Raw genomic sequence first — 23,822 nt, forward strand, 5'->3', positions numbered from 1 at the left:
GAAATAGGAAGTTTGAAAGAATCATCACTAAAACTAGTTTTTAAGCACCAAATGGCTATGGGGTCCACCAGAGTAAAATAGTAATCAAAGGGTCCATAAGTAAAAAAAGGTTGAGAGCCGCTACATTGGTCACATTCTGGAAGTTGATTCATCTTACTGTACTCTTTGACCAATGCAACGTGTCATTATTGTTGTTACTATGATTACGGAAACCAATATAAATTATTATCATTATTATTATTTTTTACTTTTAATCTGCATGTTTGTTACAGTCACTTGCCGAGACACACCCAATGTCCTAGGGTGAGTGAAGGATAAGTGATGTTACAGCATGACTGGAAGCTTGGGGAGGAGAAGTAGTGAAATATCTTCATGTAATACAACACAGACATTTAAATTGATAGGGTTTTTCTAAGGATGTGGGCAGTACTTGTCAGTACAATCTTTTGGATTTCTCTGAGACATGGTTCTCCTGGGATCTTATCTAGATGTTTCTGATATCCCTTTTTTTATCATACCTGGGGCACCTACAATAACAGGAACAGTTCTTGTTTCAAGATGCCACATCTTTTGTATTTCAATATCCAGGTTCTTATATTTACTTAGTTTGTCAAGTTCTTTTTTATTATTATTATTATTATTATTATTATTATTATTATTATTTATTTTTGTTTTTTTGTTTTTTTTTTTTGTTTTGACTGTCTGCTTGTTCTGGGTTCAAATTCTGCCGAGGTTGACTTTGCCTTTCATCCTTTCGGAGGTCAATAAATTAAGTATCAGTTGAATGCTGGGGTCAATGTACTCAACTAGAACCCTCCCCGCCAAATTCCTGTCCTTGTGCCAAAATTTGAAACCATTATTATCATAATTATTATTATATTGATGAACATCATTTTTATTACTATAATAATGAACATTGTCACCGTCTTCATTATTCTCATGATGATGACCACTATTATTTTGTATTCATTTCACTTAATTGTTTTTATTCATTACTTGCTATGTCATCATCCAAAGACAGGCATAGGTCAAGGCTATCTGGTAGTTATTATTAGGTATATGGAGTGTGGTGAGTTGGAAGAATCATTTGCATGCAGACAAAATCCTTTGTAGCATTTCTTCTGGCTTTATGTTCTGAGTTCAAATGCCACTGAAGTCAAAATTGCCTTTCATTTTTTGGGGTCATGTAATTGCTTTGTGCTAAAAGAATTAGAAAGAATTATTATTAGATCATTGGAGCAACAGAAATTGTGGAAGATTGGGCACAATGCCTTGTATTATTTAGTTCTGTCACTTTATATTCTGAATTCTAATTTCAGTAGGGGTTACTTTGTTTTCAGCCTCCTGTGGTCAATAAAATAAGCATCAGTATCACACTAGAATCAATGCAATCAAATAAATCTATTCAGTGCATATTTGTGGTTATGTGCCAAACTTAGAAATCTTTGCTGCTGCTGCTGTTGCTATGATAAATATTATATGTGATCATGGAAAACTGTGAAATATTGGTTTCAAATTTTGGCACAAGGCCAGCAATTTTGGAGGAGGAATTAAGTTGACTATGTCAACTCCAATGTTTAACTGGTATTTATTTTATCAACCCTGAAAGGATGAAAGGCAAAATTGACCTCAGTGGAATTTGAACTCAGAATGTAAAGACAGATGAAATGCTTGCTAAGCATTTTTGCCCAGTGTGCTAAAAACTGTGAAATATTAGTTCTTGTTTAACCTAAGTTCAGGGCTAAACCAGTTGATTGAAACAGCTTATGTATGGAAACCCATGCCAGCATGGACAACAAGTGTTAAATGATGATGATGATGAAGATGACTGCATTATCTAATGTATTGTTCCTTTTTAAAGATAGTAAGCTATTTCTAATAAAGCAAGTGGTCAAATAGAGAATTCATTTTTGGCTGAAGCTCACTTGATATCAGTTTTAAATATTAGTTGTAAATAATAATGATGTTGATAATGATGATGATGATAACATCAATGGTGGTGGGCTATTTAACATACTGTTCACTTTGTTTTGTATTAGACTATGTTTCTAGCTTTGCTTTAAAAGAATTTTGGGATAATAACCCCTGTAGAGAACATGCAAGGATTTAATAACTAGTTTGTTTGACGCACATGCTTTCTCTGTGGATTTATCATTGTACAAATGCTTTAGAGCAAGGCAAGAAATATAGCCTTCTATAGGACTAATGAAATCATATGTTGTAGATTGTGCTACACAACTTTCTTTGTATTCTATTCCTTTACTGTTGAATTATTTATTGTATATTTGATCTTATTGTTCTATATCAAAAGAAACATGTTTATTTCTTTTCACAGGATCAATTCGTGCAGAATCAATAGCTGCATCTCGTGTGGAGCATGCTTTGTCTGAAGTGGCTTCTTCTATGAACAGTTCCTACGTCCCACGCCATGGTTCTCAACAGATTTGGATGCTACAAGCTCAGATATGGTTACATTTAGGTGCTGATCTGCTGATCTTTTTTATAATTCACTTCTAATATTATTTAATCACTGGCTAAAATCAACTTCTTTGTTTTTGTTCTGGAGGGAAACAAATATTTTCATAGTATTGCTAAATCCTGCTTTGGTATATAGCCAGGGAACTTATTAATTTGGAGCACTTAGATCAACAACAACAACAACAACAACAGCATCAGTAGCAACAATATATGAGTATCAAATTAACTCCAGGATGTTTATATTCTTACACATACACTTGTATATTCAAACACACACACACATATATATATACACATAAATACTGGGTACCTCAGAAAATGTACACACTCATTATTATATCATGTTTATTATGTTATACTCTGTGTGCGTGTGTGTGTGCATGCGCGTGCACACACACACACACACACACACACACACATAAAGAGAGAGAGAGAGAGAAAGAGAGAGCATACTAACATATTTATGATAAATATCGCTGTAGAATGTCTGTGTACATGTTGAGACACCTGTTATGTTTGTTGTAGAATGGGCGGTAGAAGTACTTATGTACTAATTGTTTAGCCGTTTTAAAAACAATTTTACAATCATTTTCCCATCATAGCTGGTATAGAATTGCTTTTGATAGTTTGGACATTTCCACATGAGCTATTAGACCAAATTGTTGTTGTTGTTGTTGTTGTTTAACCCCAGGTCGGTCCTGATCAAGAAAATTTATGTTCAAAGACATTCTAGATATGACTATCCTATTTTTTTTTACATACATATATAGAACTACAATTTTAGTTGTATTCCTTCTTTATTGAAGATTGCAGGGTTTAATTTGAGGAAGATTTAGCTGCTATTCATAGCAGGCAAGCAACCATGAAGAGGCTTCACATTTTACAGCTGCATCTTAATTGTTGAACTATAAAATGAGAATAGCACCTATTTTTAGTTGTTGGGGGAACAGAAAAAAAACCCCTTTTTTTGTAGCAATACCATGGGTTTAAACTCATGATTTGTTGTCTAGTTCCTTAACATTGCTTCACCCCTTGTATTAGCAGGTAGCCATTTTCCTGATTCTCTCTCGACAGGTGCCATGCTTACAGGTGTCAGGAGTCATGGGCCTAAATGCCAAAGTCTGGAAATTCATGGTTTTTCTTGGGAAAGATATAGCAGTGGTTTCCTGTTTTCTTCTGCTGGTTTATTTACAGCTTACTCTGCTTATCTCCCACTGGGCCTGTGAGACACATGTTGGAGAGTAGGGAGCAGCCTTCCTGTGTGTCCTGTATGCCTTAACCACAGGAACATCTTTCGCTCTGCAGCTCATAACCAGGGCTCTTGATAAGTACCACCACACTGGGACAGAGTGAACCTGGAAGTAGAAGGGACTAAGGAGTAATTCTGTTCTTCCCCAAACTCCTAAACTTCCTAAGTGGAACCTCACCACTAGAAGGAGTTTAATGTCTTACCTTGGACTTTTTCTTGCATATGGATATTGTGTGCTCTTTTGTGGTATATTTTAAAGAAAAAAATTTTGGGCATGTGTCTTCTACTATAGCCTCAGGCTGAACAAAGCCTTGTGAGTGGATTAGGTAGACGGAAACTGAAAGAAGCCCATCGTATGTGTGTGTGTGTGTGTGTGCGTGTGTGTGTGTGTGTGTCCCAACATCGCTTGACAACCGATGCTGATGTGTTTACATCCCTGTAACTTAGAGGTCCGGCAAAAGAGATCGATAGAAGAAGTACTAGGCTTACAAAGAATAAATCCTGGGGTCAATTTGCTCAGGTGGTGCTCCAGCATGGCTGCAATCAAATGACTGAAACAAGTAAAAGAATAAAAGTACTGGCAATGACTAAAACGTTATAGTTATGTTAGTTTGCATGATAAAGAGAATGTGGAGTATTGTTATATGGGAAAAGGTTCTCATTGAAGATGTAAGGAAGGGTCTATAGGAGTTGCGTGAGAGCCTCAATGCTGTATGGGAAAGAGAGATGGCAATTTTGAGAAGGACCGAGAGAATAATGGTGAGAGAAATGTGTGGTGTGAAGCTGTTTGATAAAAAGAGGACTGAGGACTTGATGGGGATGCTGGGGTTGGAGGAATTGGTGGAATGGCTGGCAAGGGGGGATGGAGTGCAGTGGTATGGGCATGTGTTGAGGAGGGATGAGGAGCATGTTCTGAGGAGGGTGCTTGAGTTTGAGGGAAATGGACCATGAAAGCGAGGTAGACAGAGGAAAAAGTAGAGGGGACAAGTAGAGGAAGAGATTGGGCGGGTTGGCTTGAGAAAAGAGGATGGTTAAAACAAGATGAGATGGTGTGAGGGCGGTTGCTATGGCATTGAGGTAGATCAGGCCACCCCTGTTAACGGGGATAAAACCTGGATTTAAAACACTGGATGATGATGGATGATGATAAAGGCAAGAAATGTCAATGACTTTCAAACTTTCTAGATGGTTGACAAAAAAAAGTTTCTGTATTTTGTAACGTCCTAAGAAAGAAGTAATTTGCTGACATTCTAAAATGTCACAATGGAAAATGTAATTAACTCTTTTACTGCAGATATCAGATAAATATATTCACTCAAAATTTCATTACCCTTAGCAGTGGAAAGCAGTTTTATATACCAATCTATCTTTGTTGAAGAATGTCATGTTGTTTGGAACTTTTTTTGTTGATATGTGTCACATTCATTGAGGCAATGTGACTTTCAGAAAATGCCAATTCTATTTTTTGGTAGATTTATAACATCATTACTGGAATAACCATGAAATTTAATTTTACAGTGAAAGGGATAATATTCAGTATCTCAAATTTGTATAAATTACAGAACTGTAGATGAAGGCTTCAAATGTTACTAGGATAATCTGATTAATAATATATGTAGATGAGGAAAAAGAAAGACATTATAGTAGAATGAGTATTAGGTGAATAATAGTGTTGATATATTTGAATGTGTAAAAGTGTTTCAGAGGTTTCACCAGAATCATAGCAACCTTGACCAGAATGAATCCATTATAAGAAAGTGATGTCAGTCTCCATTATATAATATATTGATTCTTTAGAATACATGTTAGCATGCATCTGGGTTCTTTTGTAGTTAAATACGGCAAGCTATAGAACTATTCAGCAACTGCTGTTTGCTCTTTTCTTCAATTGAATTAAATAGAAAGAAAGAGAAAGGGGAAAGAGAGAGAGAGAGAGAGTGTTATTTCCATACAATGAAATGTTTGAAAAATCTCTATAGCTCTTTGGTTTGGATAATGTCATTTCTGACAAATTGTTTCATCAATGTTGCTTCCTTTTTAAATATACCCCCCCCCCCCCGCTCTTTCAATACTTACTTCAGTCACAACCCCCAACCTTCAACCTTCACACTCCACTTCCTTTGCTCATCCCACCACCCCTCCCACCTTTCTTTTCTATTTTATTTATATATTTATTTATTCATTCATTTGTTTATATCCCACCCAATCTTCACAACCACTGCAACCACCGCTACCTCAGCTTCACCATTTCTATTGTCCTCTAAAATAACATCAAGTCAGACAACATCATGTTATTTGCCAGTGTGAATACAAAACAAATGCTGGGATGTTGAGAAGTACTTCCCAGTTCTCTACTAACTAGCTTCTTTCACCAGTCTGACTTGTCTATTCAGTCCTCATATTGGCTGTTTCAATGCTCTATAATTGCATTTTCTCTATTAATACTGATGCAATCAAGTCTGGCTTGTCTCTCTGACAAATAACTGATATTTCTGCTTTGTTTTTGGCCTTGGAACATTTTCTTTTATTACCCCTCTTGTTCTCTCCTCTTACAAGATCTACGCTCCATGGTTCTGGCATTCTTACACAATAGCTCCATGCAGTAGAAACTATCGAACTGTTTGTTTTGTTATGGCAAAATGAATTCAATCAAGATTAGTTTTATACAGACTTATGTCTTCTTTTTTTTTCTTTCTATTTTTTGTTGTTGGTCTTGATTTTCTCTTCATCTTCTTTTTCTTGTCTTTTCTCCTTCCTCTTCATTTTCTTTGTCTTTCTTCATCTTCATGTTTCTTCTTCTTCTTCTTCTCCTCCTCCTCCTCCCCACCACCACCACCGCCACTGCCACTACTCTCTTGCTTTATCCCAAGAACTGTTGAAGGGTAAGCATTGTGGTATCAGTGGTGGCTGATTATTAATACAATTAGGCAAACATTGATTGATTGCAAGAGGCACCCTTTTGTTTTGTTTTACTCACTGAGATGTGATGTCTTAGCATAGAATAAACAAACACAATACGTGATGGTGGTGGCGATCAAGAGGAGGAGGAGGAGGAAGCAGAAGAGGAAGAAGAAAATAGTTTTAGCCTAGAAACAAACAGTTGATTTATTGGAATTTTTTTCTTTTTTTGTCAGTTCAGTATACGTCAATAGATTGCACTTTAGAATATACCGATGCAGCTGAATATTTTCAACAACAACAGCTACTATTGTTGTTGTTGTTGTTGTTGATGATGATGTTGGTGTTGATGTTATCATTGTGGAGTGTTGGACTAAGTGTCTTGCAGTATCTTGTTAAATTCTTTTACATACTGAGTTCAAATCCTTCTTGAGTTGATAAAATAGGTACCTCTCACCTAATGGAATTGAGTGAATCAATTAGTGTGTGCTATCAAATTTACAGCCTTGTGCTTATGTTAGAAATTATTATTATTTCTGTTATTATTATTATTATTATTATTATTATTATTATTATTAAGGCAGCAAGCTGGCAGAATCATTAGCATGCCAGGCAAGATGCTTAGCAGCATTTCATCCATCTTTATGTTCAGAGTTCAAATTCTGCCAAGGTCAACTTTGCCTTTCATCCTTGTGGGGGGGGATGTCGATGAAATAAATACCAGTTATACACTGGGGTTGATGTAATTGACTAGTCCCCTCCCCCAGAATTTCAGGCCTTGTGCCTATAGTAAATAGGATTATTATTATTATTATTATTATTATTATTATTATTATTATTAAAATTAAAAGAAGAGTGCCATTTGTTATCTGGTGAACGATATTTCGACATCTCGTGTGTCTTCAACTGGTTCAAAAAATAAATTTGTCAATCTACTTCATTTTGGTTAATATAGAAAGGATTGAGGTAACTCCTCCTGAAGATATAGAGTCAAAATTAAAAGAAGAGTGCCATTTGTTATCTGGTGAACGATATTTCGACATCTCGTGTGTCTTCAACTGGTTCAAAAAATAAATTTGTCAATCTACTTCATTTTGGTTAATATAGAAAGGATTGAGGTAACTCCTCCTGAAGATATAGAGTCAAAATTAAAAGAAGAGTGCCATTTGTTATCTGGTGAACGATATATCTATATCTTCAGGAGGAGTTACCTCAATCCTTTCTATATTAACCAAAATGAAGTAGATTGACAAATTTATTTTTTGAACCAGTTGAAGACACACGAGATGTCGAAATATCGTTCACCAGATAACAAATGGCACTCTTCTTTTAATTTTGACTCTATATCTTCAGGAGGAGTTACCTCAATCCTTTCTATATTATTATTATTATTATTAATATTATTATTATTAGGGTGTTGAGCTGGCAGAATTGTTAGCATGCCGGGCAAAATGCTTAGTGGTATTTTGTCTGTTGCAACATTCTGAGTTCAAATTCCGCCAAGGTCAACTTTGCCTTTCATCCTTTCGAGGTCAATTAAATAAGTACAAGTTACGCACTAGGGTCAGTGTAATTGACTTAATCCCTTCCCCCAAATTTCAGGCCTTGTGCCTTCAGTAAAAAGTATTGTTATTATTATTATTATTATTATTATTATTATTATTAAGCGTATTATTATTAAGGCAGTAAGTTGACAGAATTGTAAGAGCACTGGGCAAAATGCTTAGTGGCATTTCATCTGTCTTTATGCTCTGAGTTCAAATTCCACTGAGGTTGACTTTATCTTTCATTCTTTTGGGGTTGATAAAAGGGGTACCAGTTGAGCATTGGGGTTGATGTTATTGACTTACCCCCTCCCCCAAAGTTTCTGGCTTTGTGACAGAATTTGAAATCGTTATAATTATTACCAAAGCAACAAACTGGCAGAATTGTCAAATCACTAGCATTTTGTCTGTCTTTACATTCTCAGTTCAAATGCTGCTAAGGGTGAGTTTTTCTTCTATCAGTGTTGACAAAATAAATACCAATTGAGCACTGGGGTCGATGTAATCGATCAGCTGCCTGCTCCCAAATTTCAGGCCTTGTGCCTATAGAAGAAAAAGATTATCATTATTTTTTAGTGTTAACTTTCATGTCTTTCACAAGGGCAAACAATTATGACGGATTTTTGCAGAACAAGATAGAGATGATTGAGTTGTTTTCCATAATATTACTAACTCTAATTCTATAAACCTTCCTCTGTAGAGAAATCAAATGCAAAATTGAAATCAGCAGAATTTTATCTCAGAACTGAATGGGTTAAATTTAAATACTATTAGAACATTTTTATTTCTAATGCTCTACTGAGTTGCTCATCTTCATCAGTCTACCAAAAGTTGTAGCATTCTGACAATGGATTTTTTATATGTCTCTGTTGATTCTGTTTGGTTAAATTTTCATTTACTCCCACCAGTAAACTTTCTCACTAAACTACTGTATATTATTTTATTTTGAGACTTTCCTCTTTTATGTCAAGAGTTCTTGCTATTTCAACCATCTCAAATTATATATCTTTTTTTTTGTTTTTTATATATTATTCATTACTTATATTTGTGTCAGTTTTAGTTATTGTATTGGGAGATTTTTGTTTTTCTCTTTCGAGTCATTAGATTTATTGCTAATGATGACAGTTAACAGTGACCATGTGTGGTTATAGTAGATGACGGAGGAAGGTATCTCTTATCTATTACTTGTTTCATTCATTTGTGCTGGGGCACCACTTTGAGGAATCTTTAGTCAAATGAATTGGCTCCAGTACTTTTTTAAAATTCTGGTACATATTCTATCAATTTCTGTTGCCAGACCATTAAGTTATGGGGATGCAAACACACTAACACCACTTCTCAAGTGGTGGAGACACACACACACACACACACACACACACACACACACACACACACACACACACACACACACACACACACACGCGCATGATGAGCTTGTTTTAGTTTCCGTCTACCAGATGCACTCACAAGGATTCATTGGCTCAAAGCTATAGTAGAAGACACCTATGCAGTGGGACTGAACCCAGAACCATGTAGTTGGGAAGCAAGCTTCTTACCACACAGGCATGCCTTTTCTACCAGTTTGTATTTTGGGCAGCTGAGAGGTTACCTTTTGCCTACCAGCCACACTCACAGTGATCACCATTGCCGTCATGAACTGTGCTTACTTTTTCTATGATAGTATGGGTTGACTGAGTCTACTTGATCAGTCAGTTGTGCAGATATTGTCATTTATCTCTTTCTTTGTCATCTTGTCTTTGAGAACCAACAGACTGTGTAATTTGATCCTGTTAATGCTTCCTATGTTTCTTTTGCTTGCCCTCTTCCACAGGTATCTTCCATTATCACACCTTGTTTTCCACCCTTCAAGCAGTTACACGAGATATAAAAGCTTCCTAAGGCACGAAGGCTCTTAAGGATCAGTGCATAACTGTGTTTATATGATATTTTGTGAAGGAGATATAAATCTCTCCCTGGAAAGGATGCCAGTCTATTGTTAGTCGTACATTATCTGGTATTCATTCCCAACAGTTAGAATGAAACTAGAACAATGTAAAATAAAGTGATCTTTTTGAAACACAATGTAAAAACCAAGAGGAAAATTTGATTGCATGTTCCATGGGAAGGTAGTCTAATATTTCTTCACCTGGCCCTTCCCCACTCTACAAGGGGACATAGCTTTATACCACTGATAATACCCAAAGTGCCAGCTGTCTGATGACTAAAAACACAGGAAGAGCTTTCAGTAGGTTAATATCAGTGACACAATCCCACCGCTACTGATAGCTAGCTGATTATCTTTAAAAGAGACATTTATCTGTTACACCAATGAATTACCATGTTGTTGAGAGAGCGGATTTTTGTCAGACATGCCTATGCTTCAGGTACACTCAAGCTGTGATGACTGTAGATATTATCTTTATCTTTATCATACTTGGTTGGACAGGATTCAAATTAACAATCTTAGACAGGATATGTTTCAAGAAAGTTTTTTTCAGTCATTTAACAATTGCCATGCACTTTTTTTACAATTAGAAGTTTATTGTACAATTTGAATTAATCTGCTTGGGGTGAGGAAACTAGAGTTGTACAATTTGAATGTCATCTACTGTTTGTCATGCTCTTTGTTTTTACTCATGTCATGTTACAAAGGTCTTGGTGTTTGGTCTTATCTATCATTAATGCTTCTTAGTTCATAGTTAGGACCTATTAAAGCTAAAATATCAAGTAAACTTATTTCTCAGTTTTCTCTCAACTGTAAAGTAATCTTCACTACCTTCAAGTAAAAGACAAGTCCTTATTATTGTTTAGTCAGCTGATGTATTTGTATAACCATGGCCACCACCACTGCCACCACCACCAACTATGGGAACCAGTATAATGCAAAATAGATATAACATCTTGCATATTTTGCTTCTACTTTCTTGTTTTTATCATTTTTATTTTTATATTTTGAGAAAGAAATGAAGTGGCCAGAGTTTTCATGGGCCTCCTTAAACTAAGAATGCGAAATAACTGAGTAAGAGTGGTTTAAAGATGATGTTACTATATTGCAAGTTATTATGATTGACTAGTTTCGTCTAATAAAGGTTAAGAGTTAAATTATTATTTCTTCAACTAATTTTGTATCTATTTGCCCATAATAGTATGAGGGGTAGGAGAGCTTTTTGAAAATATAGACATCATCTTTATTTGAATTGTTGGAACTCATACACATATTGTGGTTAGATAATCTTTCTACTAATCCCCCACCTGTAAAGTGAAATTAGTTCTTGGGTTAGCTACATAGAATATTTGATCTTGTGATTTTCTGGTCAGTAGCCTCTCACATGATAGCTTTTATGCCTCTATGAATTTGGAAATTGAATTGTTTTATCACTCATTTAGTTCAACTGGATTTATTTATGTGAAAAAAGAAAAGAAAATCTACACTGGCCTACCCTTCCTCCACTCATCAAAAACTAGGTAAAAAAAAAAAAAACATTAAAAAAAATTATGACAATTAAAAAACCCAAAATAAACTATAATTAACAAATAATAAATAGACAGATGAAATAATTTACCTCCAATTGATTCAGTTTGCAACAGGTACAAATATGTTAAACTGTTGATGGTGATGATGTTATGTAACGCATCAATTTGTTTCTTCCATTTGCAGCTGAACTTTATCTCAGTTTAGACCGAACAACAGAAGCTGAATCCTGCGTACAGGAAACTTCTGCCATATTTCCACTATCTTACCAAGTAGCTTTCATGGTATGTAATCTCTTCACTTTTCCTGCTGAATAATCATCATCATCATCATCATCATCATCATCATCACCACCACCACCATCATCATCATCATCATCATCATCACCACCACCACCACCACCACCACCACCACCATCATCATCATCATCATTATTATTTTCTTTCTATTTCTTGTTCCACTGTTTTAATTTGAACTCTCTTCCTAGTAACTCATTCTTAGAGTTCAACATTTCTTCCATGGCCCACATTATCACAATTGACTAACCTACCTCTTCCCATATTTACCTAATTCTTCTTTTGTTTATATTTGAGGTTAATTGTGAGGTTAAGGTGCTAAACTTTTGACTATATGTCCATAAGTTCACACCTTATTACTCCAGCCATTTTGTTTTCTATCTGAGCATGACACTTGTTTATTCCAATTTCCCTACTTCACAGTTTAGTGGTTAGTGGTAATACCAAATTTAAGTAGTTGATTCCTACAAATAAACAACTCCAGTATTGAAATATAGTAATTAAAGGTGTAACTTCAGAGGTAGATTAAAGGATATATCACTAAAGTGATAAATTACTGAACCTACTTATTTATGGACTAATATCTGCTCAGTTTAAATCCACTGCAGGTATTTTTATTGTCCAGAGGACACTAAATTCTATATCACCTTTGTATGCCTAAAGAATTACTTGGTTTTCTTGGAGAGATAGTTGTAATGGACTGGTTTAAATTTAGGGAAGGAGATATCTCACTTGTAGGTCTAAAGAACTGGAATTAAGTGCTGGTCCTAAAACGATTAACTTTTTAACACCTTAAATGCAGAAACATAATGCTTAACAATTGGTGATGCATGACATAGTTACAATAATTCCACTGTATGTCAACTTAAGTAACAGTCCAAGTGATAGGAACTGTAGAGTAAGTGACTAAATGCCTTGAGGTATTTAGTTGCATTATTCCAGTCAGTTGGTGTGGCTATATTGGCACTGTTTTTCGGTTCAAATCCTGCGGTCTGGGTTGATCATTGTCTGTTACTTGCCACCCGTACACCCATCCTTGGTTGATAAATAAGCATCCATGATATACTGGAGTTGATTCACTCAACTAACACTATTAGCCCACAAGTTTGTGACCTTGTGACAATGATAGAAATTAATATTTCAGCAACATTATTTCTTCCTAGCCAATTATCCACTACCCTTCACCAAAGAGATAACTAAAGTATAAGCCAGCACAACTGGATCTACTTCATTGTTTCTGTAATCTGGCTTCTTATTGAATAGGTTATGTTGACATTTCACATCACACTGTGAATCAAAACTTTGTTCTAAATTGATTTTTGCATACACACACACACACACACACACACACACGTGCATATATACATACATGCACATATACACATAGGCACATACACAGAATTAAGCCATTGTTTCACTCTTTCATGTATTATTCTGCCCTGTTTTTGTTTAATTTTGTTTTGTTGTTTCTTTAATGTTGTTGCTGCTTTTAAATATTTTATGTATTTGTGATATGTCTCTTTATGAATGTGAGAGTATGGATGCCTAAAATGATTTGATACTAGAAAACTAGCAGAAAGCCTCATTATTATTCTCTTAGCAGTAGCGCTGTATTCTGTACATCTATATATGCTAAGGTACTTGAATCCTTATAACTGAGGCTATTTAGCTATAAGTAGACACCACTATGACAGTTCCATTCCTCTTATAGAGAAAGATACCTGTGATATACCAGTGGCCTAAGGAGTTCTTGAAACATTAAACTTTTCCATCTTCTTCACAACAAGCAGCAAGCCAATTTATTTCATTTTTGAACTGTTTATCCAGAGGGAGATTTATCTCTTTCTTCTGCTTAATATTTTGGAAACTGGGGGAGAAATCTCAATCGCATTGATTTAGAGAACATTTAAATATAAATAGACACAACCAATACCCTCCCTAATCATGGATTAGGGAGGGCATTGGTTTTGTCTGTTCTACTTTCATTTTGAATAGTTCTTAATGGCTTATCAATGAGGTTGATCATCATCATCATCATCATCATCGTCGTTTAACGTCCGCTTTCCATGCTAGCATGGGTTGAACGATTTGACTGAGGACTGGTGAACCAGATGGCTACACCAGGCTTCAATCTGATTTGGCAGAATTTCTACAGCTGGATGCCCTTCCTAACACCAACCACTCCGAGAGTGTAGTTGATGTTACTGTATTTATGTAACATATTTTTATGTAACATATTTTTATGTAACATATTCCAGACATATTCTTACATTACTCCATCATCCCCACCAGAATGCAAAGGATGTGAACCTTATTGATGTTGCTTTCTGTAAAAATAAATAGGATGAAAACTACCTTCTCAAAAGCTTCTGCAGTGTTGTTATATCACCGAAGACTGTATCTTTGGATTCACTTGTACCAAATTCCTGATAATAACATTTATTAATTCTCCTCTATAGCCTTCTTTTCGATATAGTTAGATCTTATCAGAATAGACATAAAATTATTATTTTGTGCTGTGATATGAAGGCAATGCAAGTAGGAGGTGACCTTTAATCACTTTGACCTTTGTTTTTAAATCGACATTCAGTCTCAGCCACATCAACATTGTTGATTAGCAGAAGAGAGAGAGAGAGAGAGAGTTTGTGTAATTGCCCAGTCTACTAGAAATAGCAGCCAAATATACTTTAAACTTAGCCCACCATCTTAAAAACACAAAAAGGAAAAAGAAAAGAACATTGAATAATGTAATCTTAGAAACAATAAAATGATTGATCACCATTAGACTGTCTTTCATCATAGATCTGTTGGATCTAGATCCTCTTGCTCAGGGTTGACTTGAAGCTAAACAACAAATAAAATAAAAAGAGAGCATTGAAGTAGTCATTTCACTAATCTCCTGTAACCCTTTATTTGTGAAATTAAATTTTGTGGTTATTCCAATAATGATGTTAAATGTCTATCAAAATAATAGAATTGGTATTTTCTGCAAGTCATATAGCCTCAGTGAACTTGACATTTCTCAACAAAAGATAGACTGGCATATAAAACTACTTTCTGCAGTTAATAGGTGATGAAATTTTGAGTGCATATATTTGATTTCTGAAGTGAAAAGGATTAAATTTCACCCTGCCCTCTTAAAAAAGAAAGAGCAGAATGGATAATATAATCCTAAATAAACTATGTCTGAATAAAAGACAGAATGATCTGCTGGAATGCTTTGTTCATTGTTATGCTTGATCTGAGATGACCTGGGAGGAAATAACATCACCAATTAAAGTAGAATGGCCTACTCGTATATCAACTGATTTTCTCCTCACATTTTCACTCTCTTTACGTAACTTGAATGTTTACATCTATGTCCAAACTGTTTACAGTTTTTGTAATAAAGCTTTTAAACAGGTTTATAAAAATATTTTTGCCATACGTAAAGCCTTTTATAAAGCATTAAATTGCAGTTTTTGTAATAAATCTTTTAAATTTGTTAATAAAAATATTTTTGTCATACCTAAAATCTTTTAAGGTAGGGAGCCAGCAGAATTGATAGAGCACTGGTAAAAGTGTCTTGTGATATTTCTTCCAGCTCTTAATGTTCTGAGTTCAAATACATCTAAGGTAAACTTTGTCTTTTATCTCTCAGGGGTTGATAAAATATGGAACCAGTCAAGTAAAGGGATTGATGGTATTGATTAATCTGCTCCCTTTGAAATTGTGGGCCTTGTACTTAAATTAGAAACAAATATTTTAGTGTAGTATTCTAGTTTCAGAAAATACCTATGTGGTATTAGAAAAGGCATCCAGCTGTAAAAAGTAAGCTAAATCAGACTGGAACCTGGTTTGGCTCTCCGACTTGCCAGCTCTGGTCAAACTGTCCAACCCATGCCAGCATGGAAAATGGATGTTAGAGGAGGAGGAGGAGGAGGATGACGACCTATCAGCAAATCTGTTGTTTGATTTTAAGTGTATATCTAAAGAAGAAAGACAGACAAACAGCCTCACAGTTTTCTCTTTAAGTGACTGCTGAATAATGTTTAGGTTGAATTGCTTTTAGGGCATGAGTGGGTGGGACATTCTGGAAGAATGAATGAAATATTAGGGTTGCTTCCTCAGCAAAACAGACTTCACTATATTTACTGAAGTAGTGATGTGATGAGAATATCACTAAACAGATGCACAGTATTGTACATGAGTGGGGCAATGTTGTGATTCCTTGGCAAAGTAAGGTGAAGTTTATACCTTACTGCAGAGGTCTAAGACTGAAACATGTCTGGAGTTCTCTTGTATTTGTGGAAATCATTAAAATGTCAATCATTGAGCTAATACTGAGCTTTTTCCTCCCCATATAATTATTTCTAATTAGAATTTTGAGGCTTACTTAATTTTTTTAAAGATGGTAGGGAATAATTTGAGGGAGATTTAGTTGCTATTTCCAGCAGGTCAGATAAATACAGAAATATTTAAGTCATAACAATGATAGAAATTGTATGAAAGTAGTATAGCTAGTTAGACCAGGTAGCTTGTAATGCTGGGTCTGTTTACAGTCTGTTATCTAATGATTTTCTTGAATATGACATAGTCTTAATAACCTAATATTGTATTTATTTCTTAACCTGTATGATGTATCTCTTCAAAGTTTAATAAATGGGGTTGATGTAACAGATACTTTGGATAGAGTGTGAAATAGTACGTAATTTTTTTATGCTTAATATAATAATGTATACTTAAAAATTATTTGATAATTAGAGCAGAAAATTCAGTCCTATATCTGATTGAAACACTAGTAATCAGTGAATAAATAAAGCCTTGTATTAATGACTGGAATACCTGGTTACTTCCTATAGCATTGAAAGGTGGAGGTATAGGGCGAGAACTGTTGAGAAGTTCTAAATCTAATATTTTAAGAGAGTGGTACTCTCTAATAGGGTATGTGTAGACCTTGTATAAAAGATCAATAACTATTCACTTTTAAAGTACTTGTTGGTTAAGATATGAAAACTCAAGTTTAATGTTCTTTGAGTCTGTTTATGTCTGTTTCGTATGTAGCTGAAGATTGAAGACTGAAGATAGAAGAGGTAGGTGGATAAATAGTTACACATACATTCACACAATATGAAAGAGTAGAAGCATGTGTGTGTGTTATATCTGTTTGTATATAATACTTTTTTCCAGAAATGCTTGTTTATTCATATTGTTTTGAATTAATCATGCGTTACCTTATAGATTCAAAATTTTGATGTGATTAATTGTTTTAGTGTGACATTGTAGGGTAGATGTAAGAACATCATTCTAAAATGACATTGGTCAAACTGAACATAAAACAGGTAGGATTTTTGGCTGTATATAGCCAGTTTCAATATTCAAGGGTTACAGCTAAATATTATGGGTACATAAAGGGTAAAGGATAAAGACCCCCTTTGGTCATGAATGACTTATAGGGTTGCACCTAGGAAGCTACCCTCCGAGGCACAATTCTGGGCAAGGTTGTTTATGGAAGACCAGCAGTTGCATACCAACCTCTCCTCTTTTCTACAGCTGAGTGAACTGGAGCAACATGAAATAAAGTGTCTTTTTCAAGAACACAACACACAGCCTAGTCTGAGAATCGAACTCATAAGCTCATGATTGTGAGCCTGACGCTCTAACCACTGAGCCATGTACCTATGTACTATGGGTACATAGTATACACAATGTGCATGAGAACTAAATTTTGTCCATTTTCTCAGTTCTAACAGTGTAGTCACATTTAGGATGGCATTAATTATATCAATTGTTCAAGGTAACTAGTGTGTAATGAAGAGTTTGAATCGCTATAAGGATACAGTTTTGTTTGAGTGTCATAATACATTAATTGTTTATTATATTTCAATGAGTGTGTCTACATAGTCTGTAAGGTCATATCACTTAAGGTTGTTTATTATTTTACTAATACATCAGAATGATTCAGAAGCAAAATGTAAAACTGAAATAGAAGCAGCAAAATGATAAAATGTACCTAGTTTCAGTTCATAATGCAGCTATATACTGCAGTTTATGTATATATGTGGCTACGAAAATATACACTTCTTAAAATTTTGTGTTTCACTAACCTACTACAATTGGTAATAATGCAAAGGTGTGCTAGACACAACCCCTCCGCCTCCGCCGCCACCTCCACCGCCGCCGCCGCCGCCGCCTCCGCCTCCTCCTCCTCCGCCTCCTCCGCCGCCTCCTTCGCCTCCTCCTCCTCCTCCTCCGCCGCCGCCTCCTCCTCCGCCGCCGCCGCCGCCTCCTCCGCCGCCTCCTCCACCGCCTCCTCCTCCGCCGCCTCCTCCTCCTCCGCCGCCGCCTCCTACGCCGCCGCCTCCTCCTTCGCCTCTTCCGCCTCCTCCTCCTCCTTCTCCGCCTCCTCCTTACGGGCCACTAGCATGGAAGCCAGACAGCTGCTCTGGCAATGAACACGCTCGGACAGTGCTGTTAGTGCTCCTCTGGTGCAGGTGCCAGTCATCGAATATGGTTCAATTACGATTTCGGTGGCACGTAAATAACACCATTTGAGTGTGATCATTACCAGCGTCGCCTTACTGGCACGTGAAAAAACATTCAAGCGTGGTCATTGCCAGTACCGCTAGACTGGCTCCTGTGCAGGTGGCACATAAAAAACACCATTTGAGCATAGCTGTTGCCAGTACCGCCTAACTGGCCCCCTTGCGAGTGGCACGTAAAAGCACCCACTACACTCTCGGAGTGGTTGGCGTTAGGAAGGGCATCCAGCTGTAGAAACTTGGCCAGATCAGTTTGGAGCCTGGTGCAGCCACCTGGTTCGCCAGTCCTCAGTTAAATTGTCCAACCCATGCTAGCATGGAAAGCAGATGTTAAACGATGATGATGATGTTATACAGTATTGGTTTCATTTTTCAACATCATTATTAGAAACATTTGACTTAAACTAGCATTGTTGAAAATTAGATAATAGTGTAACCCATTATGAGAAGTAAATAACATAGTCACAGCTGTGGTTGTATGGTGAGAAGTTTGCTTCCCAACCTCATTCACAGAAAAACTATTGTTTTACTGTGAGAAAAGCGCTGTTGAAGTGTTAAGTGAAATTTGGCAATCGAAGATTGAATCCACGCTATGCTTGCATGAAGCCAATACAAATATATTGTGGAATAAAAACTTTATCTACTGTCATGGAAAAAGTGTAAAAGGTTAAATTGCTATTTCTAGCAGGCCAAATGACTATGTAGAGGCTTTTTTATTGACTTATTAGAAGCAAGTGTATAGATGGGAGGTTTTCATGGAGGAGTCTACTGAAATTTTTGTTGTGCAGATTAACAACTTTGCTTAATCAGAGTTTACTAGGAAACAAATATCCACAGATATGTAATACAGGTATATAGGTCACTAGTAGATTTAAACCTGTAACTGTGGTTGTTCAGAAAGAATTATGCTTGAAAGTATTGATGGAGGCTATCATATGTTATGAACTTTGATTATATTTGAGAAAAGCGAAGCCTTGTTTATTTTTATTCAATGCCAAGACAGTAAATGTATATATATATATATATATATTGTAAACAATCTGTTCATTTATGAATATAAAGCACTGGATGTATCAAATTTCTATATTTCTTTTCTCGTGAAATGTCCAACTCTGAGATCATATCACAAACAATTAGATGTCACCTGCTATTAAGTCACCCTGCACGATAAATGAATTATCATTGTCTCCAATGCTTGTGGCTTCATTTAATTAGTGGTGTTGCAGTTCTCATTGAACAATCGTCTGAGACAAATATTAAATATTCATTTATTTATTTTTCTTTTGATTTATTTCCTGTCTGTTGTTCAGCTTTACTCGGAAAACTTTTATATATTCCATGTTATTCACCAGGAAACATGTCAGGAATGTGATATTTTCAAACTTTTTGCTCTGCTCTCAAAACGATTCAATAGCTTCTGTTATTTTTGATGAATCAGTGAAACTATATTTCTGGTACTGTTGTAAAATCATATCATCATTGTCTCCAAACATCTGTAACGTGTTGACCTTTCAGCCAAGTTACTGGCATTTTTCCTAACCTTATTGTTTCATGTGTAAATATTTGTAATGTTAATCGACATAAAGGCTGAATGTTAATCGACATAAAGGCTGAACACAAGTAAAATGAAAGAGCACCTATGTATTGGAATAAGAGTAAATATGGAATAGACATGTGTAAATATATGATGAATGCTGAGTGAAAACTGTAGTGAAGTAGCAGTCAATGATATCAGTGTCCGAGAAAAGCATGGGGAGAAATAGTGGAGTCAAATCCCAGGATGTTGGGCTTCACAGATGAGGTAATGAAATGCTAAGGAGGACCTGAATAAGAGGGATGTAGTAGAGGTTTTCAGGTCTATCACTCTGTTAAACACAGTGGTGATAATTTTAGCAAAGGTGCATGCCAATATACATATACTGTATATAGTTGTATATAATAAATCTACCCAACCCTTGTCAGCATGAGAAAACAAATGTTAAACCATTGAAAATGGAGATAGTAACAGCTATTCAAAAATTTTACCTAGGCATTCTGCGTGACATTCATGTTGAGTTTTGTTTATGGATGTTGCTATTTGAAATTTCTAATTACTTTGTTTCCAGTGAAAAGTTCATCACTTTCAGATTGGTTATCATAATAATTAAACATTGTTAGTTATAAACTTGTTTCTTTTTCTTTTATAGAAGGGACGTGTCCTTGAACATAAGAAACGTTTCCAAGAAGCTAAGGTGTATTTTGAAAATGCTATCTCCATCAATCCTGGCCATGTAAAGAGTCTAGAGCATTTAGTAAGTAACCATATAAATTTCTTATGACATGGTATATAGTTTATCTTTTAACCATATAATTTATATTTTACATGTTTTTGTTGGTGGGGGGGGGGGGCAACTGGAGAAAGAGGGTGTTCCCACCACAGCCTTTACAGGCCATCCAACACCATTGAGATCAACACAGTAAACATTCCTGTTCAATAGCTGTAAGTTGAAACAAGGTCAAAAAAAGAATTTCAGGAGACCTATGATTTGGAGATAAACTAGACATGCTGGTTATTACAGGGCCTGAGGTAGGTACATGGATACAATATGGATGACAAGATAAGAAGCCAGAAAGCTGGGGTAGTACCTGAGTTGAAGTGGCATGAGACTAGTAAACTCTGTGGAAGAGGGGCCACTGTAGCTGCAATAGAAAAGACAGAAAGGAAACAGTTTATATTTGGGCCAGAGATGAATGTGTTGGTGACTGAATTAGTGAACTTTTTAAGCATTTGGTGGTAGGTTTTGCTAACGATAAAAATCAGAGCAACATATGTTAGCTTTAGCAAAAAGATAACTAAAGAGTGTAATAGAACAGAGAAAACACTATCTAGTTATTTAGAAGAAGTATCACAAATTACAGTGAGGTGCTGAAAATTTCTTGGCTTTAGGTAAAAGAAAATATAGGAGGATCAGTTAATTATGATTTTATTCAACATATTCCCCTCTTAGATCCACACAATTATTGCAGTGGTCCTTCGGTTTTTTTAAGCCTTGTAAAAGAACTTGAAAGGTTGGGTCTCCAGCTAGGCCTTTCACAATACCCTTAAAGCCAGGAACTTTTTAGCACCCCCTTATATGTGCTAGTGGTGAGAATAGCTCTCAACCTTTTCTTCAACACGGAACATGGTAGATGCATTGTTCAAGTTAAAGTGTGTGTACTGAACATCAAAGCATGAAAACCATTTGATGCACATTGATGGCAAAGGCACAGCATGGAAGCAAAGCCACAATTCAGTTCTCAGGTCCATAATACTTAAACACGGAGGTGAAAATTTTAGCAATGGTGTATGACAAGAAGTCAGTGCCTGTTGTCCATAATGTAGGGCATCCAGCTGTAAAAACCTTGCCTGTGCTGGTGCTGCATAAAAAGTACTCAGTCCACTCTGCAGAGTGGTAGTGTTGAGAAAGGCATCCAGCTGTAAAAACCCTGCCAAAATAGACACAGTGGCCTGGGGTAGTCTTCTACCTGGCCAGCTTTTGTCAAACTGTCCAACCCATGTCTGCATGGAAGGTAGATGTTAAACAATGATGATGAATGTAGAGCTGCATTTGTTCAAATGCAACCATCTTCAAGAACTCTTGCATATCACACACTCAGTCTATCAAGAATATCCACTTATCCTCCATTCTATATGTGTTTTCATTAGAATCACTGCTGTGGAGGACAAAAACTTTGAGGAGCTGGGTCATGATAAAACTATCTGAAGACCTGAATAATGTGACTGTCATGATGTTGGACACTTTGAATTTAGAAACAGTTGGCCCCACATTCAAAGAGCACTAGGGTTTTATAGGAGTACACATTGAGAAGGACAAGTCAGTGGGAAAGTCCATAATGGCCAGCAGTGGTTTCTGTCACATGATTGAGTAGGAGCCAGTTAAGTTGTCTGTATCTGGTTCAGTTTGGACACTCAGATGGGTAGAAACTGGAGTGAGGTTGTAAGTAGAGTGGCCAGTCTCACAAAGAAGTAGGTCCAGAAGAAGCTGTTCTTGAAAGGTTGGGTGGAAGTGGTTAATACCAAATTTACTTGTCCTAAGGAATAGCTAACCAGTTTGGAGCTAATGTTCTTTCACTTCTTGTGAAAGGGACAGGTTCAGTTGGTCAGAAAATTAATCTGCTACTGACAATTTTTGTAGGGACTTTGGGATGTCATTACTGATGACGTTGAATATGCTCGGTTGCTAACACACTTGCATAAAACTCCAGCAATGGCAATGAGGGTGAAGGCAAACTTGTGTATGTATCATTTGTGCAATGTTTTTCTACAGCTTGTCTTTGATAAGGCTGTAGTCAAGAGTCAAGCATAGAGAAAAGTTGTACTTTTGACATCTGGAATGTTGCTAAGCACTTAAATCACTACCAGCTGGACAGTGTGACCAGTGTAAAAACATCACTTGCATCCTAAAGAGAAAGTATGAGTGACGACACCCTGGGGATGATTCTAGGTGTCAACAAAGACACTCTCTGTAACCTCTCTTGGAAGAATTTCAGGTCAGGATTCATAAACAACTCTCCAAATTTCCTTGACATAGCATTGCTACAGAGAGGTTTCACCTGATTGAGACAAGCTCTACAAAAGATGGAAGTTCCAACAGCTGAACTTGTCTGAGATGTGTGCAGAGTAACAAAACCATCTTGCATGCTCTCATTTGGCATCTGTGCATTACTGATTTATAAGCTTGTGTTGAACAGCTTTTATCATGTGAAGGATGGATTCAGCTATTAGCTGAGTCTTTACTAAAAATTGACCTGCCAACTTACTTTAGTTGGGAATGGTGTTTAGTCTTCCTCTACTTGATGGTTGCACTGAAAGAAGTTAGGTGGTAAATGCTTTTAAAAGGTTTGAGGTCAGGGATTTTTTTTTCTGGCTAAACTCTCATTAATTTCTTCAAGTACCACTTGAAAAGGAAGGTTAGAGAGAGAGAGAGAGAGAGAGAGAGAGAGAGAGAGAGAGAAAGAGTGTATGTGTGTGTGTGTGTGTGTGTGTGTGTGTGTGTGCTGCGGCCTTCTAGTGTGTTTAATGACAGAGAGAGTTGAGTGAGAGCAGCAACATTGATGAGGCTCTCTTGGCCTACTCTGACTATGATTTTCTAAATAGAAAAAAAAAAAAATGGTTCTTTTGATGCTTTTGATGTGTCAGTGTAATCTGAGATTCTGTGCAGAGTTTTAATACCTTAGACTTACTACGGATGGTCTTCCTCTCAATTGAAAAATTTCTCTTGTTGATATTTTATTGTTATATTGTTTTTTTTTTTAATTCATCTTTTTTTTTACTTGATGTAAATCCCACTTTATGTTGTAATTCATCATCGTATTATCCTTCTT

General features: G+C 36.1%; 1 protein-coding gene across 1 annotated transcript in view; it reads left to right on the forward strand.

The window, feature by feature from the left end:
- Window positions 1-23,822, forward strand: part of LOC106881176 (tetratricopeptide repeat protein 7B) — a 150,244-nt gene that overhangs the window by 113,421 nt on the left and 13,001 nt on the right. The window contains exons 16-18 of the mRNA XM_089351411.1: window positions 2,336-2,479; window positions 11,828-11,925; window positions 20,645-20,749. Of these exons, the coding sequence (XP_089207537.1) occupies window positions 2,336-2,479; window positions 11,828-11,925; window positions 20,645-20,749 (347 nt within the window). The remainder of the gene's footprint in view (window positions 1-2,335; window positions 2,480-11,827; window positions 11,926-20,644; window positions 20,750-23,822) is intronic.

Source organism: Octopus bimaculoides, chromosome 4, assembly GCF_046866305.1.
Source record: "Octopus bimaculoides isolate indiv1 chromosome 4, ASM4686630v1, whole genome shotgun sequence".
Classification (NCBI taxonomy): Eukaryota; Metazoa; Mollusca; class Cephalopoda; order Octopoda; family Octopodidae; genus Octopus; species Octopus bimaculoides.